Genomic DNA, 25,145 nt, shown 5'->3' with positions numbered 1-25,145 from the left:
AAAAAACTATGACTGGACAGTTTCAGGTTCAAATTATGATAATCTTCCATAACAGTGAGAGAGAGAGAGAGAGAGAGAGAGAGAGAGATTTTAATATTAGTAAAGGTTACTCATTCTACCTATGACTAAAAAGAAATATTTGAATAGAAACATTAAGAACTACAGCTTATTTCTTTTATTTTCTTTAACCAAACTCCAAAGGTACATCAAGTAATATTATGTGGTAAGAAAAAAAATTGGCGAAGTTTATATTAAAATGCATTTTACCTGACTCCATCACTCGGATAGCCTTAGCTTTTGCCAGTTCTAGGGCAGTAACCCATCGTTGACGTTCCACTTCATTGGCAGCCTTTATGTGAAATGTCTGAGTGCCACCATTTGATATAACAAATGTACATGAATCTTCTGTGTGTATTAATGCTCCATGCAAACTTATTGTGCCACGACATGTATGGGACATTTCAGCTTGGTTCCTATAAGAGAACAAGACCATTAGAAAACTGAACAACTTCATGCATAGACAATGAAGAAGTGGGAGGAGGCGAGAGGTTGAGAAAGATTCAGAAAAGATGGTAAAGGGATAAACCACTTTAAATTATAAACATATATGCAAGCAACATACAGAAAGAGTTGCTGGCAGCATTCACCAACATCTGTGTGTTACAATCAAGTGCAGTCTACAATGAAAATTTGAGCTTGAAATCAGGTCAGAAATAAGATTTAACCTTAAGCTGCTGGCACATACCACTAAAAGTACTGCTGTACTAAGGAAAGCATATATCAATTTTAGCAGATTCCTTCTCAAACAAAGCGCATCCAATAGTGTGGAAGAGTATGAAACAATGTGGGAAGCTGAACAGCTAACGTAACAAAAAAGATCCCAGTCTCTACTATATACAGCATATTTGGAATCAAACTGATATGAATAATCACATTTCATTATTATTATATAATCCACATAAAATGATCTTAAAACTTTCAAGGAGGCTAAATCCACTTTGATGAATAATGGCAGCTCATCAACATTGGTGTAGGAAAAGTTTATATTAGTTGTCCTGTAAGCTGCAGCAGCCAACCTAGTGCCCCGTAATGGACTGCTTCTATGATCTTAAGCTCGCACAACTTTACTTGCTGCATCCATAATAAAAAGGAATGTGTTGTTAATGAATCCACCATTCAAGTACATACATCCAAACCCTAAGTACTTCTGCAATACAGGTGTGCTGAATGTCACATCAAATACCACCAATTTCTCCTTACCATTTACCTTCTCACTGTTTTCTTTAGTTTCGTAGTGTCTTTACGTGTCTGTACTTTCCATAATGCTTTCATGTTAGGATCCACAAAATCCTACCATGTCAGAACAACCTTACAATATGGGAACAATAGTCATTTTGTTTCCTTGTTCTCAGAGGATTTTATACCTACTTGGTGAATTGCAGCCATCTCAGTTAGAAAAATTCTATGGTGGAATCCATTCACAGTATCTATTAAATCTGGTGTATCCTCCACGTATTAGTTAACATAGAAGGGAGAAACCTCCCTAAAATTTCTTTTTTCTTCTTCTAATAACAAAGAATTGATTCTAACGCAACTGTGCACTGTTTCAGTCTCCAGGTTTTGCAGTATTTGCGTGCTAACCAGAAAGCGCTGTTTACTAATTTTCCTGCCGACCAACCCATGATACAGGGAGTGTTAAGGGTTTGTCAATTGGTTTTAAGGAGTTGTGCAGAGCAATTATAAAAGCCAACTAAGACAAAATCCTTCTGCATGGGCAAGTCTGATACAACTGGAAATCGAAAAATGGCACAAAAAAAAAAAGGTAATCTATTCCAGAGTCTAAAATTCAATTTCATTTTAAATTTATAAATTTGAATTTAAAGATCAGCAACACATTCACCCAACTGTAAGTGGATCCGGGTGCAACACAGTCTGGAAACACTACACTTTTAAATAAATTATACTTTACAAAACTGCCTACAAGAGTTTCCTGTTACTGCACCCCCAACTGCAAAGGATCCAGCTGAGAACCCTAGTCACAGACAAAAGTTATGAAACACACTTGCCAAGGTCGGGTGGATTGTCTCTCACCATTCCCTTTCAAAACTACATACATATTTTTTCCCAAAGAAACTAAATTGTGATGGTACAGGAAGTAAAGATGTTGACACTGGCTGAAAACAATGTTTAGGTGGTTATCCTGCTGTCAAAGCATCTGCATGCCATAAACCTCCTGCATACTGATGACTGGGGGATGACAAGCATGAAGGCACTAACAAGGTTGTGTGCCTACTGGCCCTGCATCATGCAGGATACTGAGACAACAGCCTGCCCCTGTGAGACCTGTGCTTCAACCTAGTCAGCACTCCTGCAATGATTCCACATTCAGCGTGCACCACAGCACTCATTGAAATGCTTCTATGGGGACTTTACTGGCCCCTTCCTTAGAGAAATGTGACCCATTGTCATAGACTTTTATTTTCCAAGTTTTCATATGTAGTCTGAATTTCAAATACCACAGAAACGAGTGCTCTGCAGAAAATACTCAGCACTGAAGGGGTCCCAGAAACAACTGACTGGGGTAATAGCCCTCAATTTCTATAGAGCACGTTTCAAGATGTCTGCTCTTTGAATGGCATAATGCTCCCGATGGTACCATTCCACTCAGCCTCCATTTGTGAAGTCAGGCAGTCTGTCCGGTCATTTAAGGTGCAGATGCGGAAGATGCTATCAGCTGCACCCACTGCTGATGTCCTGAACCAGATGTCGGCCTCCGAAACGACCACACCAATACAGAGGCACACAATGGCAGAACTGATGCATGGCCGACAACACTGGACCCTCTGGAATCTCCTGAAGCCTAGAACACACTCAACACCAGCCCATGTCTGTCCCTCATTACTCATTGGCCAAAGATATTTGAGCCTGCAGCTTCAGAAAGACCCCACAATAGATACCAGTGTCATCAGAGCTGCACTCCGAAGACACTATACTGGTGTGACATACCAACCAGGTATGACATGCCAACTAACTGCACCCACACTTAGTTGCTTCCACATCGAGACCACCACCACACACCCTGGAGTCAGTTTGATACGACTTCTAGGCACCTGGCACACACCACTACTAGGTTCAGTGCCATTGCAGATGGCACCCATAGAGTGGGATCCTTTTCCACCTCCAGCACCAGAGACATCCAGTACAGCCCCGGAGACTGGAACACTGGCTTCTGCTGACTCCAACATCAGATACATACCCCTGCTGCAAGCAGAAAACATTGACACCAACGCTGAGATGAACAGCGAACCTTTAGCAGGTTTGCGCACCCACACCTCTCCCCAATTCAGACAGCAATCATACACAGACAGGGACACTTCTGACACTACCCATTATTGGCCCTATCCACTGATTACAGTGGGTAGGAATGTTCTCTCTCTCTCTCTCTCTCTCTCTCTCTCTCTCTCTCTCTCTCTCTCATCTGACAATAAGTTCAATACATTGCGATCAATATATTGCATTATCCACCATCAACAAATCCTCCAGTGGCCAATAAGAAGCACCTACAAGCTATCACGATGGGCCTGGCCACTGACATCAAGCCACAGATAAAACTTGACTGCTGGGCTGCTGCAAGACACTTTGAATAGTGCTGTACTAAAGTCTCCACCTTGCTTACTTTCGTGACTTGGCTGTCTACTGGATCTCAACTAGAGCATTTTGGAGAGCTCTCCTACACATTATTGATGGATTTGCTTGATTTTTGACTACCTGGTTGATTCTTTTGATGTGTTGTACATTTTATAACAACTTCACATGAACTGGATTTGTTAACTACCAAACGATGGGGCACTACCAAACGACGATCTGTGTAATAAAGACTGTGCTGCACCATAGCAACTTCATAGCCTGTATAACATTTATATTATGCATGCCAAAACCACACACATGTTTCCACGCCATAAGTGTTATATGTTTGAGCAATGATGTTCTGGTAACACTCAGCATTTACAGAGAAATAGTAATAAAGATTGAATGATGGTGGATCCTGTTTAGCATCGTGGCTGATAGGCAACGAGAATGGAAGCTGCCATCTGGATGTTACCACTAGTACTGTTCATAATGCAGCAATGAGTAAATAAATTGATTTTTCAAGAAAATTTTAAAAATAACCAACACACAAAACAATACACTAAAGTGTTTTCCTATGTCACAGTGATGTGACTAGTCCCAGACATCTTTAGTTACATTCCATTTAATATGTAGTTACAGAGCTCTATTGTATCCATAATCAATAAGCTTGATTGAAATAAATAGTGTATGATTTTCTAAAGGATGTCAGTGAATTCTTAAAGTATAAGGTGGAGACTGTTCAAGAACAATGCTTAAAAATGTTATTTATCGCAATCAATGTGCGAGGAATAGTCATGAAGTCTGACGAATTGGAGATGGGCTGCACCATTTTGTTTCAGCTCGTTGATCTGCATGCTATGGTACTACAGCACTCGGATTTGACTGTTTTCTAGGAAAGCAAGAAATTAATTACGTAACTTTATTTTATCAAGCTGATGATTAGAACTTTACGACTACCACTCATATGTGAAACTGTTTTATTACACTCAGCAAGATCACACACACTGTGCAAAAACAGGTAGAATAATCATTAGTGAAACATTATTTCTCTACAGAATTTTGGATTGGATTTTGCTGGTGGTTTTAAGGACCACAATATCAGATCATCAGTCACTCCATGCTGAGAATGTCACATCGATAAAATTCTTGTATAATAAACAAGACAGACAGTCAACATGGCCATTAGTATGTTTGTCTTGCATGGAAAAAGTAGAAGGGAACGGTAAAGTATCCTAAGGTGGGGGAAGTATGTTGGCTGAAAACTGCTGAAGGCCCTCCAGGGCTATTCAAGCAATGTGAACATAGATATTTCACATCCAACCAGCAAGTCCCCAATCAATATGCAAGACTGGTGAGATCATCATCAGTGTTCTGCCAAAAGGCAGTTCTCCAGGCTGTCCGGTCTTCTGCCTCTTCAGGTCTGCATAATTTCCTCTTCCCTTTATGTGTCTACCATATTTTATCTCCTTCTTCCTCTCAGTCTTCTCCTACAAATCAATCCTTCCAAAGCATCTGCTAGCAAGCACTTCCTTCTCAATGAATGTCCCAACCAGTTCTTTTTCCTTCCTCTTACAATCTTCAGCAGACATCTCTCACCAACCCTTTCCAATACTCTTTCATTACTCACTCTTTCCATCCTGCTTATACTCTCCATTCTCCTCCACATCCACATCTCAAATGCTTCTAACCTTTTTTCATCCTCTCGTCTGTGTCCATATTTCTGCCCCATTTAGTGCCACACTGCAGACAAAACATTTGCCAAGACTTTTCCTTAGACCTTTATCTAATTTACCATATAAGAGTCTCCTCTTTCTGTTGAATGCCTTCTTCGCTATGACAATTCCAGTTTTCACCTCTTGGTGACATCTCAAGTCCTCAGTTATTGTGCTTCCAAGATATGTAAATGCACTTACTTGGCTAATGATAGATTGTCCTATTTCAATATTGGACAGTCTGTGTCTTGTACTGATGACCATACTCTTTGTTTTTGCTGTGTTTATTTGCATCCAATATTCCACACAAGCTTCATTCAGATCTTTCAGCATGTTATTCACTGTCCACTCACTTTCTGCCACTAATACCATGTCATCAGCAAATCTTATACATTCTATTCTCTTTCCACCAATACATATTCCTCTTTTCCCATCTAAGCCTTTTGCAATAATCTCTTCAAGGTATGCGATAGACAACAGTGGGGAAAGGCAACAACCTTGTCTAACACCTCGTCAATGCTGCTTCCTTCTGACATTTCATTTCCAATCCTTAACCTTACTTTCTGGTGTAAATATAGATTCTGTATCAGTTGTCTCTCTTTGCAATCTACTCCTTTCCTCTTCAAAATATCCATCAGCTTGTTCCATTGAACTCTGTCAAAAGCCTTTTCTAAATCTGTAAAAACAGCAAAGATTTCTCTATCTTTTTCCGTATATCTTTCCCCTACAGTTCTTAACAGGCCAATAGCATCTCTTGTTCCTTTTCCTCTTCTAAATCTGAACTGCTCCTCTGCAATCCCTCTATCCAGCTTGCCATATAGCCTTCTATTCAACACTCTCAGCAAGACTTAAGCTGCATGAGAAATTAGACTGATAGTCCAATGCTCTTCACATTGTTTAGAGTTTCTCTTTTCCTCTATTGGTATCATAACTGTTGCAAGGAAGTCCTCGGGCCATTCCCCTTTGTCATATATCTCGTTACAGAAGTAGACTATTTCTTTTCTTGCCTTGTTTCCCAGATTCTTCAACAGTTCTGCTGGCAAGTCATCAATTCCACATGCCTTCCTATTCTTCATCTCATTCAGTGCCTTTTCTACTTCTGCTGTAATCATCAAACGAAGTCCCAAAGTCCTGGATATGATGTTCACATACTGCTAAGCTTTCATGGACAGCACAGGAACCAACAGTGTAGTATTTGTGTGTTCAGGGGCTACAGCCACGCACGTACTTGAGGACACCTGTCCCTCTCCAAAGTTGGATACTTTGCTGGGGTTCAGGAACTTTGTGAGTATCACACATACACCAGGTGAATCATGTGTAACTGGACACCTGGTGGGAAGCACAATTTGTTGGTTGAACTTTCCTTAATTACTGAGAAAATTTTGGAAAGTGGAGTGTGGAGTGTCAAACCTAGTAATCAGTGACTAAATGAAAAAGGAGATAAGATAAAAGCTAAGGGGCTAGAAGAGTAAAAAAAAAAAAAAATCAGAGTACTTGTGCAAGTTCAGGCCACTTCGAAGAAGCCACCACAATTTATGATTCATGGAGGAAGGATACACAGAGAAGGGGGAGGACAGTGGTTGCATTGTTGGTATAAGAAGAAATGCTGCAATGGCACAGGGGTCCATGCTCCCAAAGCACATGCTCACAAGCATTGTGAGCTGCCTAGGGGAGGAAGAGTTCAGAGACACTAATGACTAGGAAACTTCTGAATCAGTAAATGCACATTCCTATTCCTGTGCACAGAATTATAAAATGTTTTGTCACCAGATACTATTTGTAGTATGAGAGTCTTTGCAACTAAATAAATTAGTGAGCTACACAGTACTTAGCATTGTTACCAAAAATTCCAGTGGCCATTAGACTGCCGCTGACTACGGGTGTCGGTAGGAATGCAAAGGAAGGTAGGAAGTAATGTTTTCTATCAGCTGTAAAAATGTATATGTTTAAACCCGACAATGTATTCAATAATACAGAAAATAAATACCAATGTATAGTAAATGTGTTCTATTTTGGAAGCCACGTGGATACCAATGTATAGTAAATGTGTTCTATTTTGGAAGCCACGTGGAACAGTGCATAAGTTCATATGCTTTCTACTTCAAATGATCATTTCTGTCATATTCCTGAATGCTGACTAATCTTTCTGGGAGACCCTGTATTTCTCCAGTGGTCACACCCAAAGCTTTCGTAAGTAACACTGTGATGCTAGTCACTGATTAAGAGGCTGTTTCCGGTGGCCTTTTTGGTGAGCAAGTGAAAGTTCAAACAATATAAAACAGCCTTGCACTTGGACTGCACTACATAGCTGTTTGCTCTGTTCGCCTTGCATACTACTTTTCCCTAAGACTTCATACTGTATTCCTGCCTTTATAAGCAGTTTCCCACGCCAGGGATGTCAATCTTATTTGTTGAAACCTGTAAACCTGGGCTTCTTTGTCATGTTTTGCTTATAAGGCTAAAGTGACCACAGAAAATAATTCATTTTAAATTATCCAAATTATTTATTCAAAAAGTCTTTTTATAATGTTATAAATTTTATGGAGCCACAAATGAAATTTATTTCTCTTGTTAATAATAAGTACTACAAAATTTTGAGTAGAGGTACACCATGGCTTGTGTTCACTATGATATTTCTGAATTTAATAGAATGTTAACAGAGGCCTCATTCTGTGTGTTCACACAAGCAAACCACCCCCTTGCTGCTTTGCAAGTAATATTTTTTTTTTCTCCTTCACTATCTGATCCTAAGAAGTTTTAGTCGTATATTAAACTAGTAAACAGATCATAGCTATCAGTCTAGACACTCACTGACCATAATTACATCAAAATGGAGGATGAGAGTGAGAAAGCTGCACTAATAAATTCCTTTTTCCACAACTGTTTCACTGAAGAAGATCATACTTCAGTTCATCCTTTCAATCATAGCTCAAATGACAAAATGACACATCAATAGAAGTGTCTATAAGATAGAAAATGAACTAAAATTGCTCAACAAAGATAACTGGACCTGATGGGACATCTATATTCATTAGTTCTACATAGAGTATGCGAAAGAACTTACTTGTCTTCTAGCAGCAGTCTAACATAGGTTCCTGAAGAAGCAAAGCATTCATATTGATTGGGAAAATGCATGGCTCATTCTCATTTTCAAGAAGGACCATCTAAAAGATGCACGGAACTACAGGACTACATACTGACATCAGTCTGTTCCAGAATTTTAGAACATGTTATATACTACTATACTATGACCTTTCTGAAAGCTGAAAATAGCCTATGTAGGACTCAACATGGATCCTGCCAACAACAATTGAGTAAAACACAGGTAACTATGTATATGAGACTCAGAAGCCAATCAACATGGTTGATGCCATGTTCCTAGATTTACACGAGACGCTTGATACAGTTCCACATTGTCGCTTGATGAACAAAAGACGAGAGTACAGAATATCAGACCACCTAATGACTGGACTGAAGATTCCTAGCAAATAAAATACAGATATTCTTAAAAAGAGAGAAATCTTCAGACCTAAAAGTAACTTTGAGTGTACCCAGTGTTATAGGACCATTAATGTTTGCAATATATATAAATGGCCTTGTGGCTACTGTTGGAACTCAATGGCATTGCTTGGGGATGATGCTGCTGTGTACAGAAAAGTCACAAAGCTTGAATATTGAGGATGACTTGCAGAGGATTGACACTTGGTGCAGGCATTGGCTGTTGATTCTCAACATAAATAAATTTAATATATTAAGCACAAATAGGCAGAAATAACTTTTATTGTACTATTACTTGATCGCCAAAGAATCACTGGAAGCAATGGGACTATGGGGGCGAAGAGATTTAAAGTGAGCTGTCTACTATGAACTAAAGCTTGCAGTAATTACTTGTAAGAGTGCATGTAGTCAGGAACAAACCCCACAAAAGGCTACATCCACTGAGAAGTTTGTATTATAGCTACATGCATTTACAAGATGTTGACACCCAATTCAAAAGTTCTCAACATACACTACTCTGAGACCGGCTCCTGTGCTAGGTTTTTATCTGAAATGAAATACCCCAGAACACATATTTTTCATAGCATCAGTTAATAAGACTGTGCAAATCAAATTCATAATATTGTTACAATTAATGCAGCTAAATAGGCCCTCTGCACTATGACTGTATCATGTCAAACAAAGCTTTATCCATATCTTGAACTTAACATCTGCATCCATGAAATTGCAGCAGCATTTCCAAGCAAATCTGAGTGAGAAGTACCTTCAATCAAGCCTAACAGCATGTTATCAACGCTTACTTTGCAAAACTCATTTTATGTAATTTTATTTCCTAGATACAAAAGGTATTGCATTCAAATTATTTTGTCATTAAGGATCACCAATGGTTACCCATAATACTATCTGTTCAAACGATGCCAATTCACTAGCTCACAGTAACCTATGTGTGATAGATGCATCTAACATATCCCATACTTGGGTCACGACCATAACAGCACAGGGAACAAAAAAGATGTAAATAACATTGGGAACATTAGTCTTCTGTCAGTGACACAATATCTTCAGAAAAATTTTAGCAACATAAAGAAAAAATGTTAGACTCAACCTGGGGACAGAACAAATTCATATTAGAATTTGGTACTAAAGGAGGCAACTGAAGGAAGCAATGAGGAAGAGTTACCAATCTGACTGCAGTTCAAAAATTTCAAGAATGATTTTGATTCCATTTTGACAAATGTTGTGCTGACATTGCTTGAGAAATAAACTGAATAAGTATACATCAATTTATGAGACAGTATAAACAGTAAGTCTGCAGGACTGCTCCTATCAAATGACAAGTGTGCAAATATCAGAAATGAAAGGGAGTTAAGCAAAGAAACTCTACAATTAAAAAGTCAAAACTAAAAAAAAATTGCCTCAGACCTGCTGAAATGAGACAAAGAAGTAAAATACATTGATACATCATGTCTCATTGCCTATTATTTCCAGATGATATTTTATTCGCTTCATCTGAACAAAAGCTTGAGAAACAATGTAAGAGCTCAATGGAGTACATCACTATGGTCTACAAATTAAGTACACCAAAACTACCAGAAAAATGCTGCTATTGGAGCACAAAAAAGATGAACATGCTCCTGTTTAAAAGACTGAGTGAAAGGTGGGGTACCAGCTACCCCATCCTAACTTCCTCAGCACCTTTAAAAGTTTGTCCAAAGATTTTGGCATGTGAACATATTCACACTCTCTTTCACATTCAACTCCCCTCTCACTCCCACGAGTTGCCCTAACTGTAACTTGCGCACACCCACTTGTTCTTTGCTGTAAGTTGCTCATACCCATCCACTCCCACATGCCAATTCTCCTCACTCATTCAGCCCAGCTCATTGTCAATATCTCCTTGTGTCCCTATAAATGTCACTGTCTCCTGTCTCACAGCCACAGCCTCCTTCATTATGTCCTACTACAACTGTCTCCTCTTATTTTCACTGTCTCCTTCACGCTCTCTCTTACTGCCACTGTCTCATTCATTCTATCTCATTGCTGTTGTCTCTTCTCACTGTCACTACCTTTCATTCCCTCACTATCATTTTCATAAACTCTGCCTCCCATTATCACTGGCTCTCACTCACTTCCACTTTCTCCTTCTCTTTATTTCTCTCCCACTGGCACTGTGGCACTGTCTCATTTACTCTTTTCCTAGAACTGTTCTGTCACTGTCAACAATGTTCCACTGCTACCTGTGCCTTGTCTCACACACATGGCCATTGTCTCCTTCACTCTTTCTATATCACAATCACTGTCTATTATCTTCCAGTATTTATTACTTTTCCGTCACTTTCCCATTGCCACTGTATCCTCCTCTCTCAGCAGAAAACAGCGCAAATATATTTGCATGCCAAAATTTTTCAGAAAATTTTTATAGGTGCTAAGGAAGGTAGACCAAAGCAGTTGGTACCCCACTTTTCAGTCAGAATCTCTTAAACAAGAGGGCAGGGCATGTCACTCACATGAAAAGAACTTTAAGTCAGTAAAATTTTGATAATTTAGTTATGTGTCACTGAAATAGCGCAAACTAATTTCACAGCTCGGACCGGATTTTACGTGAACAAAAATTTTGCATGTGCTTCATTGCTACAACAGAGTTCCCAGGACCCTTTTGATGATAATGGAGAGACCTTACAGTATATTGCTCCATGCTGTGTCACTTTGTAAACTACGTTTTCACCTCACACCCAGCTTTACATGTGTATTTTACTTGTAGAAATAGAGTAATTTTGAATATCTGTATCTTGGAAATGGATAAAGATATCAAGAAAAGTTTCAATGTTGTTTGAGATCAGGATCTTACGAATATATTGCAAAAATTTCACCCACTCGCTGTGCATAGCAGTCTTGGAATCTGCAGCTCTGTTGGGGAATGAAAAAAATGGCATTGAAACATTTTTTTTTTTTGGGAGGGGGGGGGGGGGGGGGGGGGTTTAAGGAACTGCCAATGAACTACCCTTAAGGCCCACCACAGACCACATCAAACTCAAAAAGAACAAAATGATTTGTTCAATTTGCTCAAGCAGGAGGAAGTGTGTAACAGTCACACTTTGATCCTGTATTGTAGGTCAGTGACACTAATACGATCTTTCTGTTGGGTGTGCAAATGATACTTAGCGCAACGGCTACCTGAAACACTTAATCCTAGCTTTCTATCACCAACAGAACCCGAGCCCCAGAAGAATCCTGTTTCTATGCACAACATTTTGGAACATGTATATCAATAATTACTTAAAGTTCGTTAGGTGGATGATTGCTTAGTTTTACAATGACACTGCTTAAACAGCTAGTGAATTTGTGTGTCTATGGCAACAGAGACAACAAAAAATGAACACTGAAGGAAATGAACAATAGAACAAAAATGACTGGAAATTAATTTGAAAAGTCTGGTGAACTATTCACAGACAAATTCACAATTTCCTGGGACAAGTCTGTGGTTTCTTTTATTTAGGGTCTGGTCATATATTTCAACCCAACATTTTACTTCATACTTCAGGAGATATCTTTAAAGGCTGTGATGATGGGGGTAGAGAGGGTTAGGTTATCAGATTTCTGCTGCTTTAAAAATCAAAAACTTTGAACACTTTACTGGTCTGTATAACAGCACGGTACAACCTCTATTATAAGTTCAATAATTACATTTCAACTAGCTGAACCTGTAAAGTACACAAAGTACTCGCTTTTTAAAGTGGTAAATACTGAAAAAGGTAACTGTCGACATCCACATTCTTGCCTCCTGCAACAAGAGACAAGACCTTAAACTAGAAACTATGCCTTATGCTACAGTCTCAATCTCAAAACCCACTAGTCACCAAGAAAATATATCTTGCAGTGTATATTCACATTAAAAAATTTCCCTTAAGTAGGAAATCTACAATCATTGAAACATCAGACAATGAGTTATGGACATTAAAAATGAAAACCTTCCAAAAACCTTGTGTTGTGAATGGCTAAGAGAAAGAATAACTAGAGAGGACAAGGATGGCAAAGAAATGGATAATATAAAAGATAAAATAGAAGCTGTCATCTTAACTGTTGAGAAACTGACTTGACATGTGTACACAGTCAGATGAGCTGACAGAAGTCAGACAATGAACACTCTTTGCTGTATTTTGCAACAAGAAACAACCTTGATGATGACCTAATGGAAGACGGGTAGTCAACATTATGAAACAGGTGTGATGAATTTGTAAAAAATCAAAAGACTGTATGTAGTATTTTATTCATCTTTGCTGACTATAGTTTTATTTATCAAAATAATCAGCAACCACTTGCACAAAAGAAATTTTATTTCCTAAATCAGTTTCAGGCACTTAGTTCCCTTTGTCAGAAAGCATTATTTGCAGTTATCAACAATAAGATGCATGCAGCATACTGCTGTGGTCATTTGGTTGTACTGGCACTATGTACCATATGACCACAGCAAATGATGCATGCATCTTATTGTTGACAAACAACAGGTAGTGATTATTTAGATAAATAAACAGAAGACTGTAATATGCAAAGAAGACAAGTTGAAGCTTATGTACAGCAATGAGTATTTAAAAAAAAGTCTGGAGGAGATAATTTTAATGATAAAAGTGAAGGTCTGCCAATATTCTTTACTTGTAATGTAATACCAAGTGAATAATATTTGGAGTTTAGAGAATCTGAATGATACAATATTTACTACCAAAATAATGCTTGAAAACTATTATATTCAGCTTATACAGAGAAAACATTGATGCTCAAGCATTCAACTGGGAAACACCACGCTCATGTTTAATGTCAGTGAAATTACATATAAATATTGATACTTCCTCTGTAATGACATGATCTGATAGACTGTTAGAGCAACTGTCAACCTTTGTCACCTCTGGATGCAAAACAGCTAGATTCAAGTTCAGCCTCTCTTCCTCTGTCAGAAATCAGTACAGCTTGAGAAGTATTTTGAGAGTATCACAGAAATTGAAGCTGTTTTGCTCTTTTTGTGACACAAAGAAAGGAGCCCTGGGAGAAATCCTTTAAGCAGTGTGAAAATAAAAACTTTCTGTTTACTTACTTATGATGCCACATTACATAAAAAATACTTATCAATATTATTTACTAATCATGCAGAGTAAAAACTCTGCATCACATTTTGCAATAACCTTCCCTCTCCCCTATGTTCAATAAGTGTACGCTGCACCTGCAAATTGCCTGAATTTATATACAATTTATCTAGATTTTGCATTTGTACTCTTTACCAAAGTAGAAATATTTGCCACCCATTGCTTCATGTAGGTGGTGCAAAAATACGGAAACAGCTCCATGCCAAGTCTGGTCAGTACAGTCGATGTATATGACATTTAAACAAAGGTTGTAATTGTGACAACTGCTGTATAGGCCAAATTTAGCTATGCATTGTCATGCAGCAACAGAACACATGCAAAAAGCAATCAACAGTCTTCTGATTGCAAGGCAAATAATATTTTTAGTAAATTTTCAGTATGAAGTACAGGTGACAGGGATTCCTTGTGATATTTAGCACTCCAAAGCAAAGCTTTTTTTCCTCTCAAATGAGGGTCAAGCATTGCCCTTCCTCCTGATGGGTAGTTCCTCCTTAATTTTTTTGCTCTTTTTGGTGCATTTACGAACCTACTAGTGCATTACTAATCTACCACAATTTACAGAGGTCTCTTTTGTGTCATCCAAAGCCTTTCATCTAATATCTCCACCTTTGGAACTTTACCAGTTTGTGTAATATAACATTTTAAAAGTTCCATTCATTTTCAACATACTTCACAGTTATCTGAATCAATGTGTATGCATTAAAACAGAGATACATCCGAAAAATAACACAACAAAATAAAAGAGGACAATCAAAAACACTGAAGGCTACAAATATAAAACAAAACATATTAGCAAGGAAAGAAAGGGCAATAATAAAATAGATCACAAACAATAAAATACGTCACTTGTCATAAGCTGTGACTGAAGATTTATTAAATCAAAAGTAATTTCACTAGCTGTTAAGACATCTTGCTAAGGGAGAAAAAAGCCAGATCCCCATCTTTGGAAGTCTTTAGGTTTCTGGCAGACACATTTGTATCCAGTCTCATACTTCCTTAGTAGTTACAAAGTGCCGTAGTATGCTTCGCTTTAAAAGGAGGAAGATACAAGTTTAATGTCCTGTTGACAATGAGATCATTAGAGATGGGGCACAAGCTCTGATTAGGGAAGTAAACCAGTCATGCCCTTTCAAAGGGACCATCCTGGCATTTGATCACTATTTAGGGAAATTACAAAAAGCCAGTCTCTGGATGGCCAGACAGGGATTTGAACCATCATCCTTCCTGTAATGAATCACTCTCCTCCAACATTACCTTTTTTTTTATACCATGTATACTATCGATTCTTGCAAAGGTTAATACTAGCTCAGCTCTTTCATTAAAAGAATTCATATGATTTTGTATACAATGTATAGTATTTCAGGCTAAAATGTATAAAAAAAGAAATTAATATGTTACAAATGATAGGAACTAACAGTTAAAATTACTCTTCTTTTAAAAATAACTGAAATTACAAAATTTGTGGCATACTTAAAATTCATATTATTACTTACAAAATCTAACGCTAAATATTAAATTTATTTCTAGATTGATTTACAAAATGATATATTTTACAAAATGATATACAGGGTGATTCAAAAAGAATACCACAACTGTAGGAATTTAAAACTCTGCAACGACAAAAGGCAGAGCTAAGCACTATCTGTTGGCGAATTAAGGGAGCTATAAAGTTTCATTTAGTTGTACATTTGTTCGCTTGAGGCGCTGTTGACTAGGCGTCAGCGTCAGTTGATGCTAAGATGGCGACCGCTCAACAGAAAGCTTGTTGTGTTATTGAGTACGGCAGAAGTGAATCGACGACAGTTGTTCAGCGTGGGGTACTGAGAATCCGCGGGAAACAACTCAGTATGAACGTGACTCGCCTAAGGTGAACGTTTTCTGTGCCATTTCAGCCAATAAAGTTTTTGGTCCCTTTTTCTTCGAAGGTGCTACTGTAACTGGACTACAGTATCTGGAGATGTTAGAGAATTGGCTGTTCCCTCAGCTCGAACAAGAAGCACAACAATTCATATTTCAGCATGATGGAGCGCCACCACATTGGCACTTATCTGTCTGTAACTACCTGAACGTCAACTACCCAAGGCGATGGATCGGCCGCCAGGCAGCCCGTGACAGAGCACTTCATCACTGGCCTCCAAGAAGCCCTGATCTTACCCCCTGCGATTTTTTCTTATGGGGGTATGTTAAGGATATGGTGTTTCGGCCACCTCTCCCAGCCACCATTGATGATTTGAAACGAGAAATAACAGCAGCTATCCAAACTGTTACGCCTGATATGCTACAGAGAGTGTGGAACGAGTTGGAGTATCGGGTTGATATTGCTCGAGTGTCTGGAGGGGGCCATATTTGAACATCTCTGAACTTGTTTTTGAGTGAAAAAAAACCTTTTTAAATACTCTTTGTAATGATGTATAACAGAAGGTTATATTATGTTTCTTTCATTAAATACACATTTTTAAAGTTGTGGTATTCTTTTTGAATCACCCTGTATTTTAGCAAAGATTCTTCTTTGGTAAAGAAAGTTTGTAAACTCTTTGGGATAATGGGAGGACCACAGAATGTAAGAAGTGGTGGGCATGCCTCTGATAGAAATATACGTTTTCTAAGTTTGTCACAAACAATGTAATTATTGGTTTTCTGAATGTGGAAAGCGCAAAAACAGTGTTATGTTGAAAGATGTGACAAAGAATAAAATTCAAGAATAACACAAGTAAATCTTCATCACTTATTTAGTCATCAAGAACCTACAAAATCAAAATTTCAGCTGCAAGAATGTACCCCTAGATAAGACTTTGAGCCGTCGACAACAATGACGAGATAATGAAGATAAGTAAAAAGTTATTCTTTTGTATATCTTACACCTCTCAAAGCTTTCAAAATTTGTACAAAGACAGAGAATTTTAATACTGATGTGTTGGAGAATACGATTACATCTCGATTTCAAGTCCAGTGGCCACCTCACTCAGTGCTGCTCTCCTTTAAAGGCAAAGATAAAGCCTTTGAGCTGGTTATTGGTCCGACTGCAGGTAGAGTGCAGCCTTCCAATTCACTGCAGCTGTAGGAGGAGGAGGGATGGCAGGCCCCCCACCCGACTGCCTTTTACTCCCAGTAGTCAATTTGACAGCAGGCTACGTGGACTTGGGGCAGTCCTAGAGGTAATGTAACAAGGAAAATTCCCCATACCGATTTGCGATTGAAGCCTGGACTTCGAGGGCCCGAGTCTACTGCTCTACTCACTATACCACCACAGTCACTGCTGCTGTCCTTTAAGTGACAAAAATATGAGATGAAGAGGAGGTTAAAATCTTTTTAACTGTGCCAACCTGAAGACAAGAGATGTGGTGAGATTATTTTGCAACAGACATAATGTGTGTTACTGGATGTAACTGAGGATCTGTCAGTGGATTACAGATTTCTATATCATGAAAACTGATCCACTATTCTGCCAGTGAAATGTATCTTGACATTTGTGGGTATTATTACTGATATATTAGCAACACCTCTTGTAAAATTAATTATTTGCATTTACCTGGGCTGTTTCCATTTTTGAGCCCTAAATAATAAAGCAGATAAACAGAGAAAAGGAACATGACACAGGTCGAGGGAACACGATAAACACACAACAGCGCAGATGAGCAAATAGGATCAGAAATAGAAGAAAATCTGAGATAAGCACAATTTGATAAGAACAAGGAATATTTTAGATGAATATACCCAGAATCTGAATACACACAAAATCTGAAAACTACAAACTATATGAGTATTGAAACTAACACAAACTCCCAGATTATGTTCAAGAGCATTTTTCACTTCCCACACACTAATTTTTTGGTATAGTTAGACTGCACTTTCGGTGAAAGCTTAATAGTAGTCATTACAACACAGTATATTGAATAAATCTTGCAAATTAAGAATGAAACGTCAGATACAACCTCTAGGTCTACACGTTTATCTAGTGGAGGCACTGGAATAAAACTATGCTAGGTCTGCATACCAATCAGGATTCACTGCAGGTTCAGTGAAATAGTTTCTTTAAGTCGGGGTAGATACTAATTACCACACAACTCTGCACCCCCCCCCCCCCCCTCGCTAAAAAGGCACTTTGGGGTTCATTTTGTTGTCACTATCTTCAATCAAACACAGTTCGCCACACTAGTCTATCCTATACGAGCACCAAGACGATCTCTCTCTACAGTTTTTTACTTCTAATAATTAGATTAATTATCATACTGACTATTCCTTGTTGCCTCAGGGTGTGTCCTATCAACTGATCCCTTCTTTCAGTACAGTTGTGCCACAAATTTCCACAAATTTTCTCTCTCCCTGATTTGATTTAATCTCTCTTCATTAGTTATCCAATCTACCCACCTAATCTTAAGCATTCTTTAGTAGCAACACATTTAAAAAGTCACGATTATCTTCATATTTCGTCAGTTTAATATCGACATTTCACTTTTGCACTTTTGTACAAGGCTACACTAACTGCAAAAACAACCTGGAAAGATTTCCTAACATCTAAATCTATATTCAAAATTTTAACAAATTTCCCTTTTCAAAATGTCTTTCTTGCTACTGCAAATTTTCATTTTAAATTCTCTCTCCTTTGACCACAGTCACATACTTTGCTTCCCAAATAGAAAAACTCATCTTTTGATATCTCATTTCCTAAACTAACTTCCAGAGTGCTGCCTGATTTAATTAGACTACATTCCATTACCCTTGTTTTGCTTTTGTTAATGTTCATCTTATATCCTCTTTTCAAGACACTGTTCATTCTATTCAACTGCTTTTCCAAGTCCTCTGATGTTCCTGACAGATTTACAATGTCATTGTCAAACATCAAAATTCTCCCTGAACTTTATATCCTTTCCGGTTTTCTCCTTTGTTTTCTTTGCTGCTTGTTCAGGGTACAAACTGAATACCAGTGATAGTCTATAACACTGCCTCTCATATCCTTCGACTCTTACCTCAGCATCCAGTTTATTTATAGGTTCTAGGTAATCTTCAACACTACTTATCTTTTACCTGCTACCTTAAAAAATTTAGAAGTGTGTATTACTACCAAAGTTGCCAAAAACCTTTGTTGAACCTACAAATTATTCATTCTGGCTTCTAAAATAAGTCATAGGGTAATTATTTCCTTATGTGTTCCTAAATTTCTCCGGAACTCGCAGTAACTTCCCTCAAGTTTGGCTTCTAGCAATCTTTCCTTTCTTCTGTAAACAATTTGTATCAGTATTTTGCAACCATGTCTTCTTAAAGTGATTGACATGAAATATTCTAAGATGTCACTTATCCTCTTTGGAATCAGAACTATTACATTTTCCCTTATAGTCTGAGGGTATTTCATCTCTCCCATACATGATGTCCCACATAAATCCAGTACATCTCACAGGCCAATTAATCAACTTTAGTCGAACTGCTCATGAACTGGCAACACTGTCTCAAAAGTTGGCTAAATTGCATTTTTCGGAAAGTTGAGTGCAGTGAGGGCTGTAGGATCTGTTCAGAATGTGCAGAAAAAAGGCGACCAACATTGAGTACCTCTAAAACTATACACAGAATTCATGTATGTGGACATTACAAGAAGTCCCCACAAGTTAGTGTAGCAGGTTGGTGTATCTCACACATCGTATCTTCGTGTGCTACAAGTTATGAAATTAAAAGTCTGTCATGTGAGTATGATGCAAGAGTTGAAATCTGAGGATCAGGAAAAAAAAAGGAGTTCATTATCATAACTGGCTGTTAACATCAATTGCTAATGGTTACTTGGACCCCTTGTTTTTCTTCATCTCAGATGAGGACTGGTCTGCTTTACCAGGTTATGTAAGCTCCCAGAGTTGAGGACACTGGTTGCAAGATAACCCACATACTCTACATAAAAAATTTCTACACTCAGAGAAAGTGGGTGTGTGGTGTGCATTGTCCGGCATGCACATTATTGGCTCCATATTTTTCAATTACACCTTAAACAGTTCCAGATATCCAGAAATCTTTTTCTATGCACAACTAATAAATTAAGAATGGACATAAGCAGTATTCCAACAAGATGGAGCAACTGCTCACACATTCAACCTACGTATATATGGCCCACATCACTAATGTGTTCCATGAAGACAGATTGTCAGTAGAGGCCTCTGTCCCCCAATATCCCCGGACTTAACATTGTGTGACTTTTATTTTTGTGGCACACTAAAAAGTGAAGTGTTGCTGGTAATGTCATAGCACAAAGTCAGCAATGCCTGGATGCCCATGGCCACAGATTCCAGCGTCTCTTACAAACAGGTAAATATATGTTTTTTAATGTTGTTGTTATCTACTCTTTTTAGTTAGTTCACAGTTCCCAAATCTCAGGTGCAAGATGTATCAGTTTTATAAGGGACACCCAGTATCTCGCATGCCAGGTGGAACTGTATTGTCGTTATGTTTTCCAAAGGATCTCAATAATCTCCTTCCCTAGTTATTCCTTTGCTGCCTTCAGTACACCATCTCTACAAGCAAACTGTGTGTCTTATATTGTACCCCTTTCCTCCATTTCAGTCAGCAGTAACCAAATGCCCCGTTTGAAACTCACAAGAACTTTTGCTTCTTTGAACTTATCTAGGTTCCATCTCTACGACGTCTCAGATTTATGCAGTTTCTTTAGTTTTAATCTGTAGTTTATAATCAATCCACATTTGCCCCTCAAAATGTTTTGCAGTTTAAAATTGATTTACGAACCTCTGTCTTACCATTATATAATCTCTCAAACATTCTGGTGTCTGCAGGTGTTTTCTGTGTGTAGAACCTTCTTTCTTGATTTTTAAATCAAGTGTTGACACTGATTTAATTGCACTCTGTAAAATTCTACCAGGTTTATTTCCGGTCTTATGTTTCCCCTGGTCCATGTCGTCCAACTATTTTTTTCTTCTCTTCCTTTGCCTGCTATTTAATTCCAGTCATCTATCACAATTAAATTTTTGTCCCTGTTAACAATATAATAATTTCTTTTATCCCATCACACATCTTTCAATCTCTTCATTGACAGTGCACCTAGTAGGCATATAAACTTGTACTACCGTGATTGATGTTAGCTTCATGTCTATATTGACTGTGATACTGTGTCCACTATGCTATTCATAGTATCTCATCCATATTCCTATTATCTTACTAGTTATTAGGCATACTCCTCTGTCAGCTCTATTTCATTCTGTATTGATGGCTCTGTACACACCCAACCAGAAATTATATTCTTCCTACCTCTGCACTTCACTAATTCCCACTACAACTTCAACCTATCAAACAATGGAAAATCCAGGATGGAGTGTAACAATATTATGAAAAGGACAGCTGTTGCTTATCATACAGAGGAGGTGCTGAGTCGCAGATTGGCACAACACAAAGACTGTCTGAAGGTGAGCTTTTGGCCAACAAGGCCTAAGTCAAAAGTAGACAACAAACGCATGCACGTGACCACCATGTGGTCATTTCTGTGTGCATTGCATTTGCATGAGTAGCAACTATCCTTTTCATAATATTGTAAACTTCAACCTATCAAGTCCTTTCTTTAAATTCTTTAAACTTCCTACTTAGTTAAGTGATCTAACACTCCATTTCTGATCTGTAGAATATCAGATTTACAGAGTCGCCAGAAAAATGCATACACTCTTTGTCAGGCTATATCAAGATATCAATATTTTCGTTCGACCTGAGTTACGAGTATGTTTTAGTATGGTCTTTGGCTCAACAGATGTTAGTACTTTCATCTCGGTATTGAGTAAACAAGACGGCTGGAGCAGACTTGACATTCGAGCAACTGTGAAGTGGTTTTTCAAGTTTGATAATGCTGCTGAAGTGCGGGAGTCTGAAACAGAACTACCAACCCGCCTTACAATTAAACGCAACATTGACAAGTTTGAATTGCATGGAATGATTTGTGATATTCACAAAGGAAGATCAAGAAGGAGCATACAGCTACAAGTCCTGCTTCATCATCTCTCAAGTTGAAAATGTTTGTTAATTCTCCACAGAAGTCTGCTATGCAATGTGCACATGAAGTGGGGGTTAGCAGCACAAATGTACGAAGAATTCTGAAAGCTGCAAAGTGGAAAGTTTATGTTCTATGATTACTGCACTTGATTAATGACAACAATCCTGATCGCCAAATGCAATTTTGCAAATGGTATCAACAAATGGTAATTGATGACGAACAATTTGTGACAAAGGTAGTGCGAAGTGACAAGGCACAATTTAAACTTAATGGAACTGTGAATCGACACAACAGTGTGTATTGTGCACCAGAAAACCAGCATGTTTATGTGTATAAAGTGGTCAGTCTACCAGAGGTTCATGTGTGGTATGGACTCTCATGCAGGGGCTTAGTAGGAGCCTTTTTCTTTGATGCTACTGTCACTGGAGAAGTGTGCCTGGAAATGTTACGCACATCAATTTTGCCAGGTATACGTGCGCTTTATGGAGCTGATGAAGAGGTCTTCTACCAACAGGATGGGGCGCCACAACACTACCGCCTAGCCATATGAGCTTTCCTGGATGACAATTTTCTGAGGCATTGGACTGGACAAAGAGGGCCCACTGATTTGCTCCACAGTCACCAGATCCAACACCTATGGACTTTTACTTGTAGGGAACTGTGAAAGATAATGCCTATCGACGTAATCCACGCACACTGGAGGAACTTCTCCAGGAGATTACAGCGACATGTGCAGCAATCTCAACTGTAACACTGACTGGTGTAGTTGCGGCGACCACTCGTCGTTTTGCAATGTGTATAGCTGCCAACAGTGAACATTTTGAACATTTAAATTTTTTGTTTTTTGTTTTTAGGATGCAAGAAACAACTGAAGTCATATGTGCCCAAGCCAAAGCTATACAACACAAACAAAGAGACAAGGGAAATGACTATGTCAGTCGCAATGGACAGAATAGGAGACAGCTAAACAAGGCGCGTGGAAAAAGGGCTAAGGCAATGCCATACAAAAACAGATCCAAAACTAAAAATTAATTGGCCTTCACCATATTGCTTAAGCGGATAAAAAGTAAAATGCGGTCGACAGCCCGTATGTCATTTGCTAAAACAGCTGATAAATCGGATGGAAAATGCATGCTGGAATGTAAATCGGTAAAAAAAGGGCATTCCAGCAGGTAGTGGCGGACAGTTAAGATTTGGGCGTAATGTGTACACAGTGGTGGAGCAGCGCCTCTGAGCAAATGATGGCTAAAAAGGCAGTGCCCAATATGCAGCCGAGTTAAAATAATCTCCTTCCGGCAGGAAGGCCTACAGGAGGTCGTCCAAGGTGCCGGGAGAGGCTTAATAAGCCAAAGCTTATTCCCGAGAAGGGAGGACCATTGGTGACGCCAAAGGGACACCATCACCTGACAGACGGCAACGCAGAGATCATCAGAGGGAACAGAGGTACTCGCAGACCGAGGTACAAGGACTGCAGCCTTGGCAGAAGCGTCAGCAGCCTCGTTTCCTGGCAGACTGCGACATGACCAGGGACCCACAGAAACTTGACATTGGCTCCCCCAAGGGTGAACAAGTGACAGTTTTCCTGGACCAATTGAACTAAGGGATGAGCAGTATACAGCGCACTGAGACTTTGGAGGGCACTGAGTGAGTCTAAGCAGAGGACAGGCCGGATGTACTCCGTGGCCTGATACAAGGTGAAAAGCTTGGCTATAAATACTGAGGAGTGTGCTGGAAGGTAATATCAAAAGACTCAGGGGCCAATGACGAAGGCTCACCCAACCCCACGGTCAGTCCAAGAGCCATCAGTGTATACAAAGGTACTAGAGCTAAGTTCCATGTGAAGGTTGTGAAATTGAAGGCGATAAACTGAGGCTGGAGTAGTGTCCTTAGGAAGTGAATGAAGGCCAAGGTTAACATGGGCCACTTCACGAAGCCAAGGGAGTGAAGGGTTCACACCCACTGGGAAAGTTGCAGGTAGCGTGAAGTTAAGCCACCGTAGCAAGAGGCGAGAGCGGACTCCAGGAGGTAAAAGAGAAGAGGGATGAGCCCCATACTGACGATCTAAGAAATCATCAAAGGAGGAAACATAGGAAGGGTGGCCACGCATTGCAGACAAATGGCATGCATACCTGCTGAGGAGAAAGTCATGGCAGTAGTACAGTGGTAGTTCAGCAGCTTCAGCATACAGACTCTCAACCGGGGGTGTAAAAGGCACCTGTGGCTAAATGGATGCCATGATGATGGATAGTGTTGAGAGGGCGTAGTAGGGATGAGTGTGCAGATGCATAAACAAAGCACCCATAGTCAAGTTTCGAATGGACAAGAGACCAGTACAAACAGAGGAGGGTAGTTCGATCGGCACCCCAAGAAGTACCATTGAGGACATGTAGGACATTGAGGGGCTGCATACAGCGGGCTGTCAAGTAAGAGACATGGGAGGACCAAGAGTGTTTCCTATCGAGCATGAGCCCCAGGAATTTTATAGTGTCAAAAAAAGGAAGGGCAAAAGGCCCAAGATGTAGAGATGGCGAGAGAAATCATTTGCGCTGTCAGAAATTCATACAGACAGTTTTCTCAGTGGAAAAGCGAAAGCCGTTGGCGTGCTCCAGGTGTGAAGATGATCAAAACAGTGCTGAAGATGCCGCTCAGTGAGACAGGTCTGTGGAGAACTGCAAAAGATGGTAAAATCATCGACAAAAAGGGAGCCGGAGATGCCCAGTGGGAGACAGGCCATTATAGGGTTAATGGTGATAGCAAAGAGGATGACGCTCAGGATGGAACCCTGAGACACACCATTTTCCTGAATAACGTGTCTGACAAGGCAGAACCCACATGCACCTTGAAAACTCGATAATATAAAAATGCCCGTAGAAAACAGGGCAGGCACCCACGGAAGCCCGACGTGTGAAGAGTACGGGGGATACCAGGTCTCCAGCAAGTGTCGTAGGCCTTCTCTAAATCGAAAAACATGGCCACAGTCTGGGATTTCAGCACAAAACCATTCATGACATGGAGGATTTCAGCACAAAACAATTCATGACATGGATAGACAAAGTAATGAGATGGTCAACTGCAGAACACCATGTTCGAAATCCACACTGTGCATTCATGAGTAAATGGTGAGACTTGAGCCACCACACAAGCCGGGCACGACTCATATGTTCTAGCACCTTGCAAATGCAGCTGGTATGAAAGATGGGG

At 39.2% G+C, this 25,145-nt stretch overlaps 1 protein-coding gene across 2 annotated transcripts in view; it reads right to left on the bottom strand.

The window, feature by feature from the left end:
• Window positions 1–25,145, bottom strand: part of LOC126419269 (oxysterol-binding protein 1) — a 297,237-nt gene that overhangs the window by 245,661 nt on the left and 26,431 nt on the right. For both annotated transcript variants that reach the window (XM_050086426.1, XM_050086427.1), the window contains one exon: window positions 268–473. In XM_050086426.1, the coding sequence (XP_049942383.1) occupies window positions 268–473 (206 nt within the window). The remainder of the gene's footprint in view (window positions 1–267; window positions 474–25,145) is intronic.

This window comes from Schistocerca serialis, chromosome 9 (assembly GCF_023864345.2).
Source record: "Schistocerca serialis cubense isolate TAMUIC-IGC-003099 chromosome 9, iqSchSeri2.2, whole genome shotgun sequence".
Classification (NCBI taxonomy): domain Eukaryota; kingdom Metazoa; phylum Arthropoda; class Insecta; order Orthoptera; family Acrididae; genus Schistocerca; species Schistocerca serialis.
The sequence above is the reverse complement of the archived record's forward strand: the minus strand, read 5'-3'. Positions and strand labels throughout refer to the sequence as shown.